The 21,637-nt window shown below is 40.4% G+C and overlaps 1 protein-coding gene across 2 annotated transcripts in view; it reads right to left on the reverse strand.

The window, feature by feature from the left end:
• HECW1 (HECT, C2 and WW domain containing E3 ubiquitin protein ligase 1) overlaps window positions 1–21,637 on the reverse strand; it is a 407,661-nt gene that overhangs the window by 73,222 nt on the left and 312,802 nt on the right. For both annotated transcript variants that reach the window (XM_047763338.1, XM_047763339.1), the window contains 3 exons: window positions 17,258–17,400; window positions 14,571–14,692; window positions 12,299–12,484 (listed from right to left, as the gene is read on the reverse strand). In XM_047763338.1, coding sequence (XP_047619294.1) covers window positions 12,299–12,484; window positions 14,571–14,692; window positions 17,258–17,400 — 451 coding nt within the window. The remainder of the gene's footprint in view (window positions 1–12,298; window positions 12,485–14,570; window positions 14,693–17,257; window positions 17,401–21,637) is intronic.

Below are 21,637 nucleotides of genomic sequence, written 5' to 3' on the forward strand. Positions count from 1 at the left end.
AACCCAATAGTCATGTAGAACATTGTTCTGAATTTCCAACTGGAAAAGATTTAAAAAAAAAATTAGGTCTCCGGGTCTGGTGTTGCTGTGGCTGTGGTGTTGGTTGGCAGCTGTAGCTCCGATTTGACCCCTAGTCTGGGAACTTCCATATGTCAAGGGTGTGGCCGTAAAAAAAAGAAAAAAAAAATTAGGTCTCATGTGTTTTTGTTTTTTATTTCTTTGCCTTAGGAGACAGAGTCAAAAAAACACTGCAACAATTTATGTCAAAGAGTGTTCTACCTATATTTTTTTATAGAAGTTTTATAATTTTTAGTCTTAGGTCTTTAATCCATTTTGAATTTATTTTTGTATGTGGTATGAGAAAAATTAATTTCATTCTTTTAAATGTAGCTGTCCATTTTTCCTAACACCATTTAGTGAAGAAACTGTTTTTCCTCCATTGTATATTCTTGCCTCCTTTGCCAGAGATTTAAGTGTGCGTATTTCTTTCTGGGATCTCTATTCTGTTCCATTGATCTATGTGGCAATCCTTAGAATCTGGAGCTCTATGATAAAAAAAAAATCCCATAAATGTGCAATACTTTTTTTCCCTTGCTTTTTAGGGCCGCACCCTTGGCATATGGAAGTTTCCAGGCTAGGGGTCGAATGAGAGCTACAGCTGCTGGCCTACATCACAGCTACAACAACACAGGATCCAGCCTCCATCTGTGGCCTATACCATAGCTCATGGCAACACTGGATCCCAGACCCACTGAGCGAGGCCAGGGATCGAACCCACATCCTCGTGGATGTTAGTTGGATTAATTTCCTCTGCGCCACAGTGGGAACTCCTGAGATACTTTTTAAAAAGACTATTTGAGGGTTATTAAGTTTAAATTTAAATTTAATTTCCTAATATTGCCCTCTTTCTCCACTGACAATACACTTAAGACACTCAGTTGTACCTCTGCTTGCTCATCTGTATTGCTCCTTAGATGGTAAGATATGGGAAGTAGGGTTAATATTTGCTAGCTGGCTATAGAATCCCCTAGGTTAGCTAAAATGCCTTTCACATTGTATAATTCGGAAAATATCTGCAAAAATATGAATTGATATAGAAGATAATTTAGCTTATTGTCCATGTAATTTTTATCAAAATCCAGAGGTGGACAACTGTGACTCTATGTTGAGGTTTTCTCTTTTCTTTTTCCTTAAGCTATCAATAAGTCTCTTTTTCCAAAGTCGATCCTGATTGATTCAGGTAGCCAATTTACTATTTATTCAGCCAACATGCCTTTCGCTAGAGATTGATACAGTTTTGATTCTGAATATAGGACAGAATATTCTAAAGTTGATACCAGTTTCATATATATATTACCGAATTACATATGAAAATACAACATATCTGTATCTGAATATTTAATGTTACCTATTATTTTTGTTCCATAGGAAAAATTTTGTTCCTGAAAACAAATTAACAATCTTTAAAAGGTCTAATGAAGATTTATTCTATAGCTTCCAACATTTCTGTGAGCACCGATTTCAAAGGAAAGATCAACTGTACTTCCGATAGATGGTGTTTTTCAACTGGCCAATCCTCGACTAATTTGCATGAAAGAAACAAATGAGTAGAAATTTCACCAAAAATGTCAATAGAAAAAGAATAATCAAGTAAAACAAGTGAATTAAAAATTTAAACAGGCTTATAAGTAGGTACATAGATGCATAGATACGTGGATATTTAGCTAAGACATGGAAGCAACCTAAAAGTCTATCAACAGATGAATGGGTACATAAGACGTAAGAGAGAGAGATATATATATATATAAAAAATAGATATTTTTATTTATATATAAAATAGATATTTTTATTAAAACATCATATATTAAATATATTAAATAAAATATATATTATTGAATATATTAAATATAAATTTTATATATTTATAAATAAATATTATATATATATAATAGAATATTACTCAGTCATAAAAAGGAATGAAATAATGCCATTTGTAGCAACGTGGACCTAGAGATTATATAAGTGAAGTAAGCCAGATAGAGAAAGACAAATGTCATATGATATTGCTTATATGTGGAATCTAAAAAAAAAGGAAAAAAATGATACGAATGAACTTATATACAAAACAGAAATAGACCCACAGACACAGAAAACAAACTTGTGGTTACCAAAGGGGGAAGGGGGGAAGGGATAAATTAGGAGTTTGGGATTAACCTTACACATACTGTCACATATAAAACAGATAACCAACAAGGACCCACCATGTATATAGTACAGAGAACTATATTCAATATTTTATAATAATATAAAGGAGAAAAATCTGAAAAATATGTTTGTGTGTATAACTGAATCATTTTGCTGTATACCTGAAACAAATACAACATTGTAAATCAACTATGTTTCAATAAAGAATCAACAAATTTTAAAGGTTCAGTTTTAGACATTAAGTTTTGAGAAGTCTCTCAGAGAATAACATGGAGGTTTTTAGAAAGTATTTGCTGTATAGTTGTGCATAATTGATCAAATATTTTGTTTTGGATGGTTGTGTTTAGATTTGTTATTTGAAATTTGGCTTTATTGCTTGTGGCCATGGAATGCAACCTGAGTATATTCTGCTTTTTTTTGTGTGTGTGTTACAGAATTTTATCACTTAGAAAAGGTTCCATAGGATCTTGAAGTCCTAAGCTCTGCCTTTTTTGTTTTTTCTTCTGTGTTTATTCCTAGGTATTTTATTCTTTTCGATATGATTTTAAATGAGACCATTTTCTTGCTTTCTCTTTCAGACAGTTCATTATTAGTTCATAGAAAGGCAAAGCATTTCTGTATATTAATCTCATATCCTACAAATTTATTGAATTCATTTATTCACTCTAATAGTTTTTTGATAGAGATGTTAAGGTATCATGTATCAGGATCACGTCATCTGCAAATAGTGACAGTTTTACTTCTTCCCTCCCAATCTGGATGACTTTTTTTGTTGTTGTTGTTGTTGCCTGACTGCTGTGGCTAGGACTTCAAACACTATGTTTAATAGAGGTGGCAAGAGTTGGCATCCTTGTCTTGTTCCTGGTTTTAGAGGAAAAGCTTTGCAACAATGAGTATGATGTTTTCTGTGGGGTTGTCATAAATGGCCTTTATTATGTTGAGATATGTTCCTTCTACACCAACAGTGATGATGAATTTTTTTTATCATAAATGGATGTTGAACTTTGCCAAATGCTTTTTCTGAGACTACTGAGATGATCCTGTGATTTCTATCATTCCTTTTGTTAATGTGGTATATGACATTGATTGATTTGCAGATACTGAAGCATTTTGCATTCCTGGAATAAATCCCACTTGATCATGGTGTATGGTCTTTTTTGTTTTTCTCTTTTGTCTTTTTAGGGCTGTACCTGTGGCATACGGAAGTTCCCAGGCTAGAGGTCCAGCAGCTGCCAGCCTATACCACAGCCACAGCAATGCCAGATCTGAGCCACGTCTGTGACCTACACCAGAGCTCACCCCAGTGCTGGACCCTTAACTCACTGAGCAGGGCCAGGGACCAAACCCAAGTTCTCATGGATACTAGTCAGGTTCATTACCAGTGAGACATGATGGGAACTCTTTTTTTTTTTTTTTTTTAATGGCTGCACCCACAGCATAGAGAAGTTTCCAGTCCAGAGCTTGAATCCAAGCCACAGCTTTGAACTATACTGTAGCTGCACTCTATGCTGAAGCTGTGGCAATGCCAGATCCTTTAACCCACTACTCTGGGCCAGAGATTGAACCTGCCCCTCTGCAGTGATGTAGGTGGCTGCAGTTGGATTCTTAACCTACTGCATCACAGTGAGAATGCCCATGATCCTTTTTTTAACATTGTTGAATTTGGTTTGCTAATATTTTGTCAAAGATTTTTCATCTGTATTCATCAGAGATATTGGCTGGTTATTTTATTTTTTTTGTGGTGTCTTTGTCTGGTTTTGGTATCAGGGTAATGGTGGCCTTGCAGAATGAATTTGGTAATGTTTTCTCCTCTTCAATTTCTTGGAATAAAATAACCAAGGAGGTGAAGGACCTATACTCTGAAAATTATAAAACACTGATGAAGGAAACTGAAGATGATACAAAGAAGTGGAAAGATATCTTATGTTAATGGACTGGAAGAATTATCATCAAAATGTCTATACCACCCAAAGCAATCTATAGATGTAATGCAATCCCTATCAAAAGACCCTTGACACTTTTCATAGAACTAGAACAAATAATCCTAAAACTTATATGGAACCACAAAAGACCAAAATTGCCAATCTTGAGAAAAAAGAACAAAGGTTTCATGTTCTCTGACTTCAGACTATACTACAGAGCTACTATAATCAAAACAGCATGGTGCTGGCACAAAAACAGACACACAGATCAATGGAACAGAATAGAGAGACCAGAAATAAACCCAAGCACTTATGGTCAATTAATCTATGACAAAGGAGGAAAGAATACACAATGAAGAAAAGATAGTCTTTTCAATAAATAGTTCTGGGAACACTGGACAACTGCATGTAAATAAATGAAATTAGGACATTTACTAACACCATATATAAAAAAGCAACTCAAAATGGATTAAAGACCTAAAATAAAAAAAACTCCTAGAAGAGAACATAGGCAAAACACTCTTTGATATAAATCTTAGCAATATTTCTTTGGGTCTGTCTCTCAAGGCAAAGAAACAAAAGCAGAAATAAACAAATGAGACCTAATTTAAAGTTTCTGCACAGCAAAGGTAACTACTGCCAAAACAAAAAGCAACTTACCGAATGGAAGAAAATTGTTGCAAATGATTTGACTGATAAGTGGTTAATATGCAAAATATATGAACAGTTCATACAACTCAATATATGAAAAAACAAAAACCTAATTAAAAAATGGGCAGACCTAAGTAGACATTTTTCTAAAGAAGATACAGATAGTCAATAGGCCCATGAAAAGATGATCAACACTGCTAATCCTCAGAGAAATGCAAATGAAAACCACAGCGAGATATGTCATCTCACACCTGTCAGAATGACTACTGTCCAAAAGTCTACAAACCACAAATGTTGGTGAAGATGTGGAAAAAAGAGGATCCTAGGACACTGTTGGTGGGAAGGTAAATTGGTACAGCCACCATGAAAATAGTATGAAGGTTCTTCAAAAAACTAAAAATAGAATTACTGAATCATCCAACAATTACATTCTTGGGTATATATCCAAAGAAAAGGAAAACATTAATTCAAAGGATACATGCATCCCAATGTTCACAGCAGCATTATCTACAATGGCCATTAAAAAGCAAAGAAATAATGGCATTTGGATGAACCTAGAAATTATTATGCTAAGTGAAGTCAGTCAGACAATGAGACACCAACATCAAATGCTGTCACTTACATGTGGAATCTAAAAAAAGGACACAATGAACTTTGCAGAACAGATACTGACTCACAGACTTTGAAAAACTTAAGATTTCCAAATGAGATAGGTTGGGGGGTAGGGGATGCACTGAGGGTTTGGGATGGAAATGTGGTAAAATTTGGTTGTGATGATTGTTGTACACCTATAAACGTAATAAAATTCATTAATTAAAAAATGGAAAAAATAAAACAAAAAAAGATGCATGCATCCCAATGTTCACAGCAGTATTATTTACAATAGCCATGATATGGAAGCAACCTAAGCATCTGTCAACAGATGAATGGATAAATAAGATAAATAAGATGTGATATATATATAAAGATATCACATATGTATTTATATATAGATAAATATTTATATATTTATCTTTATAAAGATATATAATAATATAATATATATTATAATATCTAATATATATTATATATATAACAATATAATATATAATATATAATAATACAATATATATTTATAGATTATACATATATATTATACATATAATATATATTTATAGATTATACATATATAAATAAATATAACATATAAAATATAAACAATATATATATTATATATAAGAAATATATAAAATATATAAAGATATCTTTATATATAAAGATAAATAAAATGTGATGTATATATCTCATTGTGTATATATGTGTGTGTGTGGAATACTACTCAGACATAAAAAAGAATGAAATTCTGCCATTTGCAACAACATAGGTGGACTTGGAAGGTATTACGTTTAGTGAAGGAACCAGACAGAGAAAGATGACTCCTATTATGTTATCACTTGTGTGTAGAATCTAAAAAATGAAATGAATAAATATGACAAGGCAGACACAGACTCATAGATATAGAAAACAAACTAGTGGTTACCAGTGGGGCAAGGGAAGGAGGGAGTGGTAGGGGATTAAGAGATACAATCTACTACATAAAAAATAAATAATCAATAAAGATATATTGTACAGCATAGGGAAATACAGTCATAATTTTTAATGACCATAGATGGATGGAGTGTAACTTATAAAAATATGGAATCACTATGTTGTACACCTAAAACTAATATTATACTGTTAAGTCAACAATCTTCAAAATAAAAACAAGTAAAAGTAGATTTTGTATTAAAATTATAGTGAAATATAAAATTTGCCATTTGAATCATTTTGAAGTGTACAGTTTAGGGCATCGAGTACATTCTCACTGCTGTGCAGTCATCACCATTATTCATCTCCTAAGCCTTTTCCTTTTCTCAAACTGAAAGTACGCCTCCATTAAACAGTACCCCTCATTCCCTACTTCTCCCAGTTCCTGGTACCTCTATTCCACTCTGTTTCTAGAGTTTGACTGTTTTAAATATCTCATGCGGGATATAATATTTATCCATTTGTGTCTGACTTACTTAGCATAACATTTTCAAGGTTAATTCATGTTGTAGCACATCAGATTTTCATTCCTTTTAAAGGGTGAATAATGCTCCGTTGTGTGTACAACACATTTTATTTATTTATTCATGTAAGCTCTATTTTTCTACCTTTCTTGAGGTATAATAGATAAAATACCATCTATAATTTAAGGTCAACGTAAGCATTATTTTAAAAGAAAGAATTAATAAATTTTCCATTAACAGAAAAGTAGTCGAATCCTGACTTATTTAACCTATTAAACTAATGGAGATAAAACATGTTTTCCTACTATACTGCATTTCTTTCACTTCTTTAGTATTTCTCTTTTATTTTTCTTTGTATAATATGTAAGATGTTACTTGGTTCATCAGGGATATGTGATTATTGTACTTTCATTTTAACTGTGTCACTGATGACTATAACATCTTCCCTAGACCCAGCTTTACTTTCTAAAAATTTTTTGGCTGTGCCTGTGGCATGCAGGAGCTCCTGGGCCAGGGACTGAACCCAAGCCACAGCTGTGATCCCATCCATAGCAGGGAAAACACCAGATCCTTAACCTACAGGCCACCAGAGACCTCCTGTCTTTGACCCCATTTTAATGATTCAGATTTCAACTCTCTTTTTTAAAATTTTTATTTATTTTTTCATGATTTTTATTTTTTCCATTATAGCTGCTTTACAGTGTTCTGTCAATTTTCAACTGTACAGCAGGGTGACCCAGTCACACATACATGTATACATTCTTTTTTCTCACATGATCATGCTCCATCATAAGTGACTAGCCATAGTTCCCAGTGCTATACAGCAGGATCTTATTTTTGGGCATTCCAAAGGCAATAGCTGTATGATATTAATAACCCACCACTGACTTCTCTGTTATTTTTTATGTTAATATTTTTTTACTACCAACATTTCTGAATCATTTCTTAGGTATGTCTTTTTATAAACTGGATTTGTTTGCTATTAAATCTGATAGTAATACCTTTTGGTGTGTAACTTTACCCTATTTTCACTTGCTGCCACAACTGTTATGCCTGGCTTTACTTTTGTTATTTTATTTTTATTATTTCAATTTTGTGCTTCCTTGTGGAATTTTCGGTGTGTTTTGGCACATAGACTGTATTTTGTTTAATGTTATCTCTTGTAGAAATTGAAAAGTGAAAAATCTTGCTTTGTATGCTACAATGGCCGCCTTTCAGTTTTGTCAAATAATTATATTTAGCCTTTGTTTTTTCAAATTACCCACTTTGACTCCCCTTACTCCCAACCAGGAACTTAGCACAATTTTCCTGGCCATGTTCATCCATCTGCTTCTGTTTCCTCATATTTTTAATTCTATTCTGGGGATACTGACCCAGACTGTTTTCACATGAGTCTTCTATTTTTATTATACATATTTTCCCATATTGTATCAGCCTTTTCCAATATATTTTAAAGCACAGGGAGTGCTCATTGTGGTGCAGTGGAAAAAAACCTGACTGGCATCCATGAGGACACAGGTTTGATGCCTGGCCTCACTCTGTGGGTCAAGGATCCAGGTTGCTGTGAGCTGCGGTGTAGGTTGTAAATGCAGCTTGATTCTAGCGTTTCTGTGGCTGTGGTGTAAGCTGGCAGATATAGCTCCCATTCGACCCCTAGCCTGGGAACTTTCACATGCAGCAAGTGTGGCCCTAAAAAGTAAGTAAGTAAATAAACAAAGTAAAGCAATCGTTTACATTTACATCTATGTATTTGATTTAAATACCTACCACCATAGTTTTTTTTTAATGCTATAATTCCCCCATTATTGATTACCTATTGCACTTCATTTGCGAGCCATCTGGAGAATGGCTTTTGGTGTTTGCTGAGGGCAGGCAAAAAGCTTGCACAGGAAGGTTTTTCCCCAGTGTCTTTGCATTTGAGTGATAACAATGTTTCTGAAAATAGGATTACTGGGCTACAATATTTCTCATCAATAACCTGTAGTCACTGCTCTGTGGGTTTCTCTAGTTTAGTTTCATGGATGAGAAATTTGAAGCTTGTCTGATTTTAATTCTTTGGTATGTGGCTTTCACATTATCATGGCTTCTATGTTGATAAAATTTGAAGAATCTCTATTTCAAGACATTCCAGAGAATACTTATAGAATTCATGTTCAATAATCTTACTGTAACTCAGTGAGTTCAACTAATCTGCCCACTGGGATTGTTTGTTGTAGATCAAAGTTTTATTTTCAATATTTAATTAATAATTTGATATTTATATTTAATATTTACTTATCACTACTGTACTTATTATTCTGATTTCTTCTTCAGGAACATCTTTAAGTCATTCAGATTTGCTGAGGGTCAACTATAGGCCAGCCACTATACCAGGCCCTTAGAAGTTTCATCAATGAGCAAAACAAATGACCTGGCTCTCAGGGAGCTTAACATTCTGTTAGGAGAAACAGACAAAGCAGTAAATCAAACAAATATGTAAATTACAGAGCAGAGCATGTGGGTTAGGGATCTTGGGAGAGCATGTGACATTACATTGGATCTCACAGAGAAGGCGAGATACTTTTTTTTTTTTTTTTTGGTTTTTACATTTGCCTCCCCCCCCCCCCCCTTCACTGTTTGCAATCTGGTGCCTTCCCTGTGCTTTGGGGGCTGTTTCCATGGTCATATTCTATGTTAGTGGTTTGATTTTATGCGTGTCAGTTCTGCTGTTTTATCACTCTGCTATTACATACATCTTGTTGTTCCTTTCAATCTTAAAATATTTATTTTAGCTCATGTTCTTTCCTTATTTTTAATTGTACTAGAACACCTAACATGAAATTTACTTTCTAAGAAATTTTAAAGTGCATAGTACAGAATTGTTAACTATAGGCACAGCATTGTATATGGCCCATCCCTAGAATTTATTCATCTTGTGTAAACTCTGTATTTAGTCTATGGCCATATCACCCTGAATGTACCCAATCTCATCCTAAAACTCTATACCCATTGAACAGAAACTACCCCCCCCCCCCCGCCCCCCGGCAACCACCATTCTACTTTGTTTGTATGAGCTCAACTACTTCGGATATCTCAGATCTATGGAACAATGCGGCATTTGTCTTTCTGTGACTAGCTAATTTCACTTAACATAATGTCTTCCAGGTCAAACCATGTGGTAGCATGTGTCAGAATGCCCTTCTTTTTTAAGGTTAAATAATATTCCATTGTATGTGTACACATCCAACCATCAATAGACACTTAGGTTGCTTCCACATCTTTGCTATTTGAATAAAGAATGTGGGAGTGCAGATAGCTCTTTGTGCTTTCAATTTCATTTCTTGTGGATCAACACCCAGAGTGGGATTGCTAGATCCTAGGCTAGTTCTGTTTTCTTACATCTGCTTCCTCTTGGCTTGTTTTCTCTTCGTGGCTTCTTCTTGCTCAATAGAAGTCATGTGCTCTTGCACCATTTTATGGATGATAAGCAGCTATCTTTTTTTAAAAAATTATATTTGGTTTACAATGTTATGCCAATTTCTTCTGTACAGCGAAGTGACCCAGTATATATATGTATGGCCCATACATGTATATAGACCCACACTTTCCCTTTGTCATATTATCCTCCATCATCACCCCAAGAGGCTGGATATAGTTCCCTGTGCTGTACAGTAGGGCCTCATTGCTTATCCATTCCAAGGGTACTGGTTTGCATCTACTACCCCCAAACTCCTCGTCCATCCTACTCCTTTCCCCCTCCCCCTTGGCAGCACAAGTTCTGTGTGTCTATGAGTCTGTTTCTCTGTTGTAGATGACAAGCAGCAATCTTAAAAGATATTCATTTCTGTTTCTGAAGAAAATTACAAGACAGGCTTTTGCTCAGATAAAGATTCTGCTTCCTTCATGTAGGTCTTCAGCGACCCCTTCTCATTTTGTCATTGTGTGTTCATTCCTTCGTAGAGGCCACCTCCATCTCACACCTGCCACAGATGGGGGTCCCGCCTGTCCCACCACCCACAGCCCCCCCATCTTGGATGATAAGCATCCTCCTTGGCTCAGCTCTGAAGCCCCCCTGAGGCTCACAGGGCATCTCTACTGAAGTTGGGTGGAGGCTGTGTCCCTTCCTCAGATTTTCAAGACAGCAGATGAGTCAGATACTGTTTTGTCCTCCTTGTGGGGAGGACTGTGTCTTCAGACACCAAACAGCTCAGCCCCAGCCCTCCTCTTCCTCAAGAGTGCATGTGCAAAGTGAAGGCTGTCGACTCTGAATGTGTAAAAACAAGAAGCAAACTGGCCAAGCGAGGAATGAGAGGATGACGTGGTGTTCTGGAACTTACTCTGCTTCTTTGCACGAACACTATCACCACATCATTTTTTCACTGTTATTCTCCCAGTGGAGGCCACAACCAGTAAACAAGAAGGTCCTGGGGAACAGATTCCGGCTATGGCGGCTTTTCTCCTACACAAGTCACCCCCCCTCTTCCCCCCTGCAGTTCACCTGCAAATACAGACATTCACGTACTAATGGACTTGCATTCGTGGACACAATCTTTCCCCACATACTCTAGAGGGTCTGGCTTGTGAAGCATGCTAAAGGGTTTGTGGGGCAGGAATTTCTGGCTCCCCAGTGTACAGAGACACCCCATCAGCCCACTTTGGGGGACAGTGGCTTTGCGTGTTCACTGTCACAGAGGAAAGGAGCTGTGTGATGCAGTTTCCTATTGAGATACATGTCTGCCGACAACGCTCCTGATTCCTTTGCCACCATGAGAGGAAGGGATTGTCCCTACCAAAGGCTGTAACAGATGATGCAGGGACAAGTCTTTGGTAAATCATTTGGCTTGTCCTATAAATACACTGGTACTCCAGAGATGACTGATGGTAATTAAGAAAAAAGCATTCTCATTCTCAATTTAGCAAACTCATAGATGTTAAAACATCGCTGGGAAAGAGTATTGGTTAGGGACATACAAAATAAAAATGTAAGCCAGTAACATTGCATGGGCCCAATTCAGCCTGTCCCTGTTGGCCAGGCTCTTTTAATGAGAACTGAAGGCTTATTAGGGAAATCACAATGAATGATCTAATAATAGCACTCCTATTAAACTAATAATTTCATTCCCTGACAGCTAGCTGTCTAAGGAGGCAGGACACTAGAAAGGTCACTGAACAGAATCTGGTTTCAAGTTCCAAACCCAAACTAAAAAATATGTAGCCCATAGTCCCCAACTGGGTATGATATTGCAGTCCCCAACTCCCCTCCCTCGCCAAGGGAACTACAGCAATGTCACAACTTGGTGGAGATGCTATGGGCATCCGTGGGCAGAAGCCAGGGATGCCTGGAAACATCCTCCACCTCAGGAGACAGAAACCCGGATGCAGACAGCATCCCTTCCTTCCTCCTGGCCATTGAGGGTCTCAGGCGCAGGCTTCTGTCTCCTCACCAACTCCCCCCTCCCGCTCCCAGGTCTTCTCCTTCTGATGTAAGGCCCACACGGCAGTTAGGCTCACCTTTCCCTGCTGGTCCGTTTTGATCTCCCAGCCCCGGGGCAATTCCAGCCGCGTGTCCGCAAACATGTTGATGAAATTGACCAAGTCCCGGTTGTGCTGGTAGCGTTCGAAGTTGCGCGCATCCCGCCGGACCTTCAGGATCATGTGCTTTAAGCAGGTGCTACTGGTGAAGACTCGGTAGGCACTCTGAGACCCGGCAGGCCGATGGGGAAGGGCGTGGGGGTAGGAGAAACACAGAGCAAGCACTCCGTGAGCACCTTAGCAGGAAGTGTGATGGCTGAATGGGTTTACTGCGAGCCTTGAGGGGGTGCTCCAGAAGGAAACATCGGCACTCCGAAAACACACATGGACCTACCTGCTGTCCCTGCAGCCTGGGACACTGCGGACCGTCCTGCATCTCAAAGCTCGCCTCCCCCTCCGGCCCCTCTTCCCCATTCCTCCCCCCACCCTGGCCTGGCCTTCCCTTTCCCCCCTGCCTCAGCCAGGCTCTGCCCCCTTGAATCTCCTTCTACCTCTCTGAGCATCACTCCTCTCTCTCCTCCCCGTTCCTCCTCTGACTGCACAGGTCCGCCTTGGCCCTCTTATCTGTCTGTGTAACAGGAAGTATTCGCTAAGGTTCCCTGGGGATTTAAGGCTGGATGTTAGGTCTGTCACTCCCTTGAATCCTCTGTAAAAACTTTTGTGCATGGGGGGCGGCGATAATAGATGAAGAAAGTTTCAGGAATTTCTAACTGTGCTTCCCGGGACTGGGGTGTGTGTGGTGGGAGGAAAGACTGCTTGCAGCCAGAGCAGCCTGGGACAGTGGTTCCTTCTGGTCCAGGGCCACCTGGTGCCCAATACCCAGGGCATCAATATCTGGCATCCTTGGTTCCCTTCATGATTCACCCTTGCACCGCTGGGCAGCTGCTCTGGATGTGTGAGAGGCTCTCGAATAGCACCTGCTCAAAACTGGCCTCCTCCCTGCCGCAGTCTGCCTCCCCTAATCAAACTACTGCTTAATATGGATTCCACCACCTAACGCAGGGCTGGAAGAGAAAGGACACAGGCGTGCCGCAGCCCTCACATTCCATCCCCTCTCCATCACGGTGGTACCAAACAGCACGGATTCCACGCAGAAATATCTCCTGAGTGGAGTTACTTTGCCCCTGCTCCCAGCGCCTTCTCCGGGGCAGCCCTGGATCATCGCTCCCTTGGGCTGTTGAACCAGCCTCTAGTCTTAGCGCATCTCAGACCCCCTCCCGCACTTCCGCCAGGGAAAAGAATTCCTCCATCACTGATCGCTTGCGACCTGAGGTCTGAGACTGCTGCTAGTTCCTGTCACCTACTGAGGCAGATCCAGGCTTCCTTCCAGGAAGTACCAGGAGATTTGCTGCTCCTCCTCCAAGCCCCCTTTCCCACTTCTCCCCATCACCACACTACAGCCCCGATGGGTCACAGCCTAGCTGTTTCTGCCGCCAAAGGAACATGTGCCCCGCCCACTTTTAAGCTTCGGGACTCGATTCGGCAGTTGCTCCTCGGGCCCCTCCCTCAGTGGCCAGAGCATCGCCTGTGTTCAGAACATCTCCTTCCTCCCTGAGGTCAGGCCCTGTCTTTGTGCATGTCGCTCACTCCACAAAATGGGGTGGGGGGGGGCTGCTGCTGTTCAGGTGTCCCCTTAATCTGCCTCTGCGACCCTAGCCCTTAGATCTGTGCCTGAAGCGCAGGAAACGTTTGTCCGCATCAAAAGTAATGACTATAGTCATATCCTGTCACGGCTTTCTTGACAATATCAAAATAGAAGAAGAAATGAAAAAACTATGAATATAAAAATTCCATCAAATTTACCTTAAGCATGTTATGTGAAAAATGAATTATAGGAAAAGGAAACCCAGTTATTTGTCTATTTTAACATTTCTTTAATGAAAGTGCTTTTATAAAAGGATTCAGGCTGAAGGGAACCTGTCAACTTCATAATTTTGTTCCTTGAAAACTGTAACAATAAGAAAAGAACACTTTCATTTGCAAATCACTTTCACAGACATCAATACATTCGAATCTAACAAAAACCCAGAGAAGCTACAGCATTTCCAAATCTCGCTTTTCTCCTTTTGTGGAAATTCACAGAGAGTGAAAAAGAGGGGACTGGCTCACTTTTTTCCCCTTTTCTTTCTTTTTTTCCCCTTGCCTGAGTTAAAATGCTATCCTCTTTAATCTACCAAATACCTTTGCAAAGTTGTGTTTTGAGTCTTGCCAGTAGTCAGGCCAGGCCCCCTCTGCGTGTGGGAATACTCACATAATTGGCATGCAGGACAGTGAAGAACTCAGGGTTGGTGATGAACTTGACCGCTGGGGACTGTAGCAGCAAGGTGATTTTTTGTGAGTTCACTGGAGAAAGTGACCCGTCTCTCCTTAGATCTGGAAAGAGTGAAGCAAAGCAACTGAATGCATTGGAGAAAGACGATTTCAAAGACAGCCCTTGTTTCTCCACGCCAGCAGCCCACAAGCCTTGACCTACACAACCAGAGTGGGTTCTGATTTTGAATAGTGATCTGACCAGGTGTCACAGTGATGGGGCCAGGTGTCCTGCTCCTTAAGAATCTTTATTTCCTAGGAATATTCCTGTGTACATTAAGTTAGGATCAAATGCTTGATCTTTTTTTTATCCCAATGACTTTTTTTCTTATTTTCTTTGTACGTTGCTAAGCATATGATAGGTTGTTTGCAGAAGGTACCACAATTCTTCCCCTGCCTGCATCCCCATCAGTGTGGGACTTTGTGGCTTCTCTCCACGTTGAATAGAGTTGGTCTTGTGCCTCACTTTAACCAACAGGATTTGCCAGAGTTTTGAGAGAGCTGTGGGTCCCCACTCTCACCCTCACTATGAGAACTTGGGTTAGTCTGTTCAAGATGAGAAGCCGTGGCGAACAAGGCAAACCACCCTCCCTGAGCCCATCTCAGTCCAGCCAGCCGGCGGCCGATTCCACACCTGGCCAAGGATGCATGTGTTGAGTCCAGAGGCCTGAGGAACCACCCAGCAGAACTCAGCTCAAACCGTCCCCTCTGCACAACTGCGGGATGAATGCATGGCTGTGAGTTTAAGCCACTAAGCTTTGGGATAGTCTGTTACACAGCAAATGCCAACGGATCCAATACCAAACCCAGAAGGAAAATTTATGTTCCCTCTCCCTCACATTTCTAATTACTCTACCGCTTTACCACACCTCTCTCAGAGGTTAAACAAAGAAATTAATAGTAGGAAAAAAATGGGAGTTCCTGTCATGGCTTAGCGGAAATGAATCCGACTAGCATCCATGAGGACACAGGTTTGATTCCTGGCCTCACTCAGTGGGTTAAAGATCCGGCACTGCGGTGAGCTGTGGTGTATGTTGCAGATGTGGCTCGGATCCAGTGTTGCTGTGGCTGTGGTGTAGGCCGGCAGGCACAGCTCTGATTCGTCCCCCTAGCCTGGGAATCTTCATATGCCACAGGTGAGGCCCTAAAAAGACAAAGGAAAAACAAAAGGGACAAAACCCAAACCTGTCAGTTTGGTTAGTATATCTGGTAAAATGAATAGAATGGAGGCAATTAAAATTGTTGGTGGAACTGTGTATGTGCATTTAAAAGAGGGTATGAAAGGAGTTCCCTGGTGGCTCAGCGAGTTCATGATCTGGTGTTGACACTGCTATGGTGTGGGTTTGATCCCTGGCCTGGGAACTTCTGCATGCCATGGGTGCAGCCAAAAAAAAAAAAAAAAAAGGCATGAAAATGTCCCTTATTCTGCTTTTGCATAGAAGGCTGAGACCTGGCAGGATGGGGCAGGAAGCACATGACTGTTTGGTCAGATTGTGTAGCTGTCAATCTGCCATTATTTACTCAATTTAAAAAGACATTCGATTAATCGGATGACACGGTGATAATCTGATGCCATTACAGGTATAGAAATTAGAAGTCAGTCTCTTTGTAGGAAACAAACTTATGGTTACCAAAGGAGAAGGGGGGAGGGATAAATGAGGAGTTTGGAATTAACAGATGTACGCTACTATATAGAAAATAGATAAACAGCAGGGACCTACTGTATAACACAGGGGACTATGCTCAATATGTTGTAATGTAATAACCTATTGTGGAAAAGAGTCTGAAAAAGTTGTATATATGTAACTGAATCACTTTGCTGTACACTTGAAACTCACACAACATTGTAAATCAACTTTTCTTGAGTTAAAAACAAAAAAAAAAAAACTAAAAAAGAAGCCAGTCACTTCTGCCTTTGGAATATTCTCATCTATCTGAGTTCCACTCAGGCAGATTCAAAGAAACAAGCCCCAGACTCCTAGCGGTTACCGATGATATCTGGTAAAAATGCTTCCAGGTGGTGGTGGGAGGTGTACAAAGCCCACCGGGAAACCTCTTTACTTCCAGGTTCCTCCCTCAGCGGGGACTGTATTTTATTTGAAATGTGAACAAATCTTACTCCTATGCTGTCACGTGGCTCCTTGGAAGTATACCATGAATTATTACTGCATGCTTTATTTTTCAATTAATTAATTATTTATTTATTTTGGCTGCACCTGCAGCATAAGGCAGTTCTCTGGGCTAGGGATCAAATCTGGGCCACAGCTGTGGCAATGCTGCATCTTTAGCCCATGCGTCAGGCCAGGGGTCAACCCTGTGCCTCCACGGCAACCTGAGCCACTACCCACTGCCCCACAGCGGGAACTCTTGCATGTTTTATTTCTAAGTGGAAAACATCCTTTTGACACCAACAAATACATTTACTTAATAAGAAATGATGAAGCCACCAAGAAAATTGCCTGGATGCTGAGGTACAAGTTCACTTCACTTCTCCGTTATGTTCCTGGTGGGAAATTTCTGTTTACCCTGAGGACACCGAACCTCTTTCTCCTCTGCCTGACCTCACTCACCCCCCCTGCTCTCCCTACCCCACCCCATCCCTGGAGTCTGGGCCTCCTCCCCGCATACCTAGGCTTGACTGGGAGGATTCAGCCTCGGAGTCGCTCCCACCACCTCCTCCGCTGCCTCCTGCCGGGACTTGCTCACAACTTTGGCTGCCAGAATCCTCTTCAGGCCTCTCGGTAGCAATGGTCCGCTGAATATTTTGATACCTTTGCATTAGAAAGTGGAAAGACGGGAGTTAACTTTGGTTTGTTGGCTTGTTGGGGGCCGATGCTCTGAATCAGATAATTCTGTAAATTGTCTTGGATGTCAAGAAATGTCAGGAAAGAGATGCTTAAGATCCCCCAAGACACCCAAGACAATTAGCCAGACAGGCATCTGAATGATTTGACTTCTCCTTCTTCTTCTTCTTCTTTGGTTCTTAGGGCTGTACCTGTGGCATATGGAAGTTCTCAGGCTAGGGGTCAAATCAGAGCTGCACCCGCTGGCCTACACCACAGCCACAGTAACTTGGGATCCGAGCCACGTCTGGGACTTATACCGCAGCTGGATCCTCAACCCACTGAGTGAGGCCAAGGATTGAATCCACATCCTCATGAATACTCGTCAGGTTCGTTACTGCTGAGCTATGAAGGGAACTCCCTGATTTGACTTCTTTTTGTTTTGTAGGCCGTGATGATGAGTTTCAAGTATGGTGACTTAAAAAAAAAAAATCAACACGCAAAAAGAACATTATAAAAACCACTTCTACCCCTCATTAAACAAGATCAGGCTAGGTCTGAAATAATTCTGTGGGGATGCACATATCTAGGAAGCAGAAACATACTCACAGACATAGAGAATTGACTTGCGGTTGCCAAGGGGGAGGAGGGCTGGGGGAGGGATGGATTGGGAAGTGGGGATTAGCGGATGCAAACTAGCATACGTAGGATGGATACATAACCAGGTCCTACTGCATAGCACAGGAAACTGTATTCCACATCTTGTGATAAGCCATCATGGAAAAGAATATGAAAAAATATATACATGTATACTTGAATCACTTTGCTGTAGAGCAGAAATGAAGGCAACACTGTAAATCAACTATACTTCAAGAAAATAAAACAATGGTGTGGGAAGGAACTTAAAATGTTACAACTAAAATATCAAGTAATTTCCACCTGATAGTGTTAAGTCTACAACCTAGAATAATAGTTGTGCTTGCTTGTTTTTATTTCACAGGTAACTGATTGGACTGGCAAGGGTGGTACAAAGATTACACACTGAAAACACGCTGGCAGACAAATAAATGCTTTCTGCTTATTTGAAGGCACCTTTGATTTGTCTTCCCAAGTTGGAGAACTAGTCCGTCGGCCGGTCAGTCAACTATAAAGGTCCTTACTAAACATTTACTGACTCTTCCAATGCGCCTGGCTCCGAGCTGGACTTTCAGACCAAAGAGAAGGTTAGAGTGTGATCTCGCCCTCTGCACACTCACAGTCCAGACGGAGCCAAGAGGGGACAGGCACATAAACCGTGACTCCAGTGACGTGAACAAGAAGCCCTGGATGTGGAAGAGACGTGAGCAAAGATGAGCAAACACCCAAGGCACATGATTTCTGCAGTCAGAGTATGAACTTATCAGGGAGCTTGCAGAGAGGGTACACAGAGGAAACAACACATGACCAAGACTTCACCCTGAGGAACCTTGAGAAGCCTGGTGGTGACATCAGGGTGTGTGGGTGTGGGCAGTGCCAGGGAACCGGTCGGGAGGGATGGGGAGGGCAAGGAGCGCCTACCAGTTGCCTGGCAATGGCTGGACTGTTATTCTCTAGGGCCAGGTTTTCCAACTTGAGCTGCATCAGAATCACTTGCAGGGCTTGTTATAACCCATTTGAAAAATGGGCAGAAGACCTAAACAGACATTTCTCCAAAGAAGACATACGGATGGCCGATAGGCACATGAAAAGATGCTCAACATCACTAATTATTAGAGAAATGCAAATCAAAACTAAGATGAGGTACCACCTTAATGGCCATCATTAACAAGTTTACGAATAACAAATGCTGGAGAGGGTGTGGAGAAAAGGGAACCTTCCTTCACTGTTGGTGGGAATGTCAATTGGTACAATCATTATGGAGAACAGTATGGAGGTTTCTCAAAAACTAAATGTGGAACTACCATATGATCCAGCAATCCCATTCATAGGCATATATCTGGACAAAAGTATAATTCAAAAAGATACATACACTCCTATGTTCATTGCAGCACTATTTACAATAGCCAAGACTTGGAAACAACCTAAACGTCCATCAACAGACGACTGGATTAAGAAGATATGGTACATATATATGCAATGGAATACTACTCAGCCATAAAAAGAACATAATAATACTATTTTCAGCAACATGGATGCAACTAGAGAGTCTTGGACTAAGCGAAGGAAGTCAGAAAGAGAAAACAAATACCATATGATATCACTTATACGTGGAATCTAAAATACGGCACAAATGAACCTTTCTGCAAAACACAAACAGACTCACAGACATAAGAGCAGACTTGTGGTTGCTGAGGGGAGGGGGAAGGAAGTGCGATCAACTGGGGGCTTGGGGTTAGTAGATGCAAACTATTACATTTAGACTGGATAAGCAATGAGATCTACTGTACAGCATAGGGAACTATATCCAATCTCTTGGGATAGACCCTAATGGAAGATAGTATGAGAAAAAGAATATATATATATATGTATGACCGGGTCACTATGCTGTGCAGCAGAAATTGGCACAATGCTATAAATAAACTATAAATAAACTATACTTTAATAAAAAACAAACAAAATCAGGATATCCAGCCCCAGCCCTGGAGGTCTTAGCCAATGGCCAGCATCACCTAGAGATACCTGAGTTTCCAGCCCGGCCAAGCTCTGGCTGCAAACTCGAGACCCCCAGAGAAGGGCCTCAGTGAATCCAGTCAGCCGTGACAACGAGAGAAGTATAAGGATCACAGTTGTTGTTGTTTTGTGTCGCTGAGTTTGGGGTGTGTGTCACTCAGCAACAGAGACGTGCAGCACCCTGGGCAAACCTCCAATTGGAGCCTCTCTTTTCCTTCCCAAAGTGCGGTGATCACAAAAGAGAGTTTTAACGAGTCACTACAAGCTTGTTTGATGGAAACGCCAGCAATTTTGCCACCTGCTTCACATGTCCTCAGCTGGACCTGGGTTATCTCACACCTTGCTAAGTCAACCGCCTCAAAGGCCAGGTGCCAGACCCCACCCCTGGCCTTTGCTGAGGTGCAGGGACCACCTTGGGGAAGCAGGACACACAGCAGTTAATGGAAGATTGTTCGGGGAGGGCAGGGCTGCAGCCTCTGAGGCTCTCTTTGCTTTGACGATGAGAGAAGGAGTCAAAGCGGGTTCTTTCCTACGAAATCAAGAATTATCATTCTATGTCCCTCCTCACCATTTTTTTTTTTTCAGAAAAAGGTTAAACATTTATTTAGAGTTTAGAAAAACTGGTAAGAAAGTCAACTGGAATGTCCAATTTGTAAACAGACACACAGAGGAACACACACGAAACCGAATCAGCAGGAGAAAACCTTCCCAAACCAAACCAAACCAAGGCCTAGAATGACGGACAATTCTCCTGGGAGGAGCTAAACTTGGTAAAAGAAAAACTCACGGGAACAGACGTCGACCCTGCCTCCAGGAAGTGACACAGGAGAAGCACCACAACAGCAGAGTACTGCTTAAGGTAGCAAAACAAACCAAAGAAAAGACGGAAGGGAAAATGTCTCTGCTCGCAGCGTGAACCCGTAGAAACACTTTAGAAACATTTAAGCACGGATACCAAATACCAAAACTATGTAGATCTCCCCTGGCCTGCTCTTTTGGAAATATAACCCTAAGGAAACGCTCTAAGACAATCCTAATATTTTTACATGTCCTGGGCCTTATCCAAAAGAGTGATAAACAGCAAAACATCCAACAATATGGCAAATTAATACAATTACAACTGTTTGGTGGAATACTATATAATCATTGAAGTGATAATCTTAAGACTATGTAGCAATATGAAAATGCTTGTATAGAGTAAGTGAAAAACGAATATAAAACGAAATATTGTCATTATAACTATAAAAGACTGTGTATGGAACTTGAAGATAGTGACTTTTTTTAATAAATCTAATCCTTGGGGGTCGTAGTGGGATTATAAGATCTTTTCTTTCCTACTTAAAAGTTGCACTTTTTCATAGTGTAATATTTTTATCCAAATGACTAAAACATGAAACAAGTTGATTATTTAAAATTGGAATATGTATGTATATTTTTGGCTGGTGCAATAAAAATATAAAATTGGCAAAGGTAGAGTTCATTGGTTCAGAATATTCTGAAAGTATAGGAGTATCTTGGGGAATGCTCTTGTGCTGAACTCTGGCCCCTACGGGCACTGGGGGGAGGGACACGGATG

This window comes from Phacochoerus africanus, chromosome 16 (assembly GCF_016906955.1).
Source record: "Phacochoerus africanus isolate WHEZ1 chromosome 16, ROS_Pafr_v1, whole genome shotgun sequence".
NCBI lineage: Eukaryota > Metazoa > Chordata > Mammalia > Artiodactyla > Suidae > Phacochoerus > Phacochoerus africanus.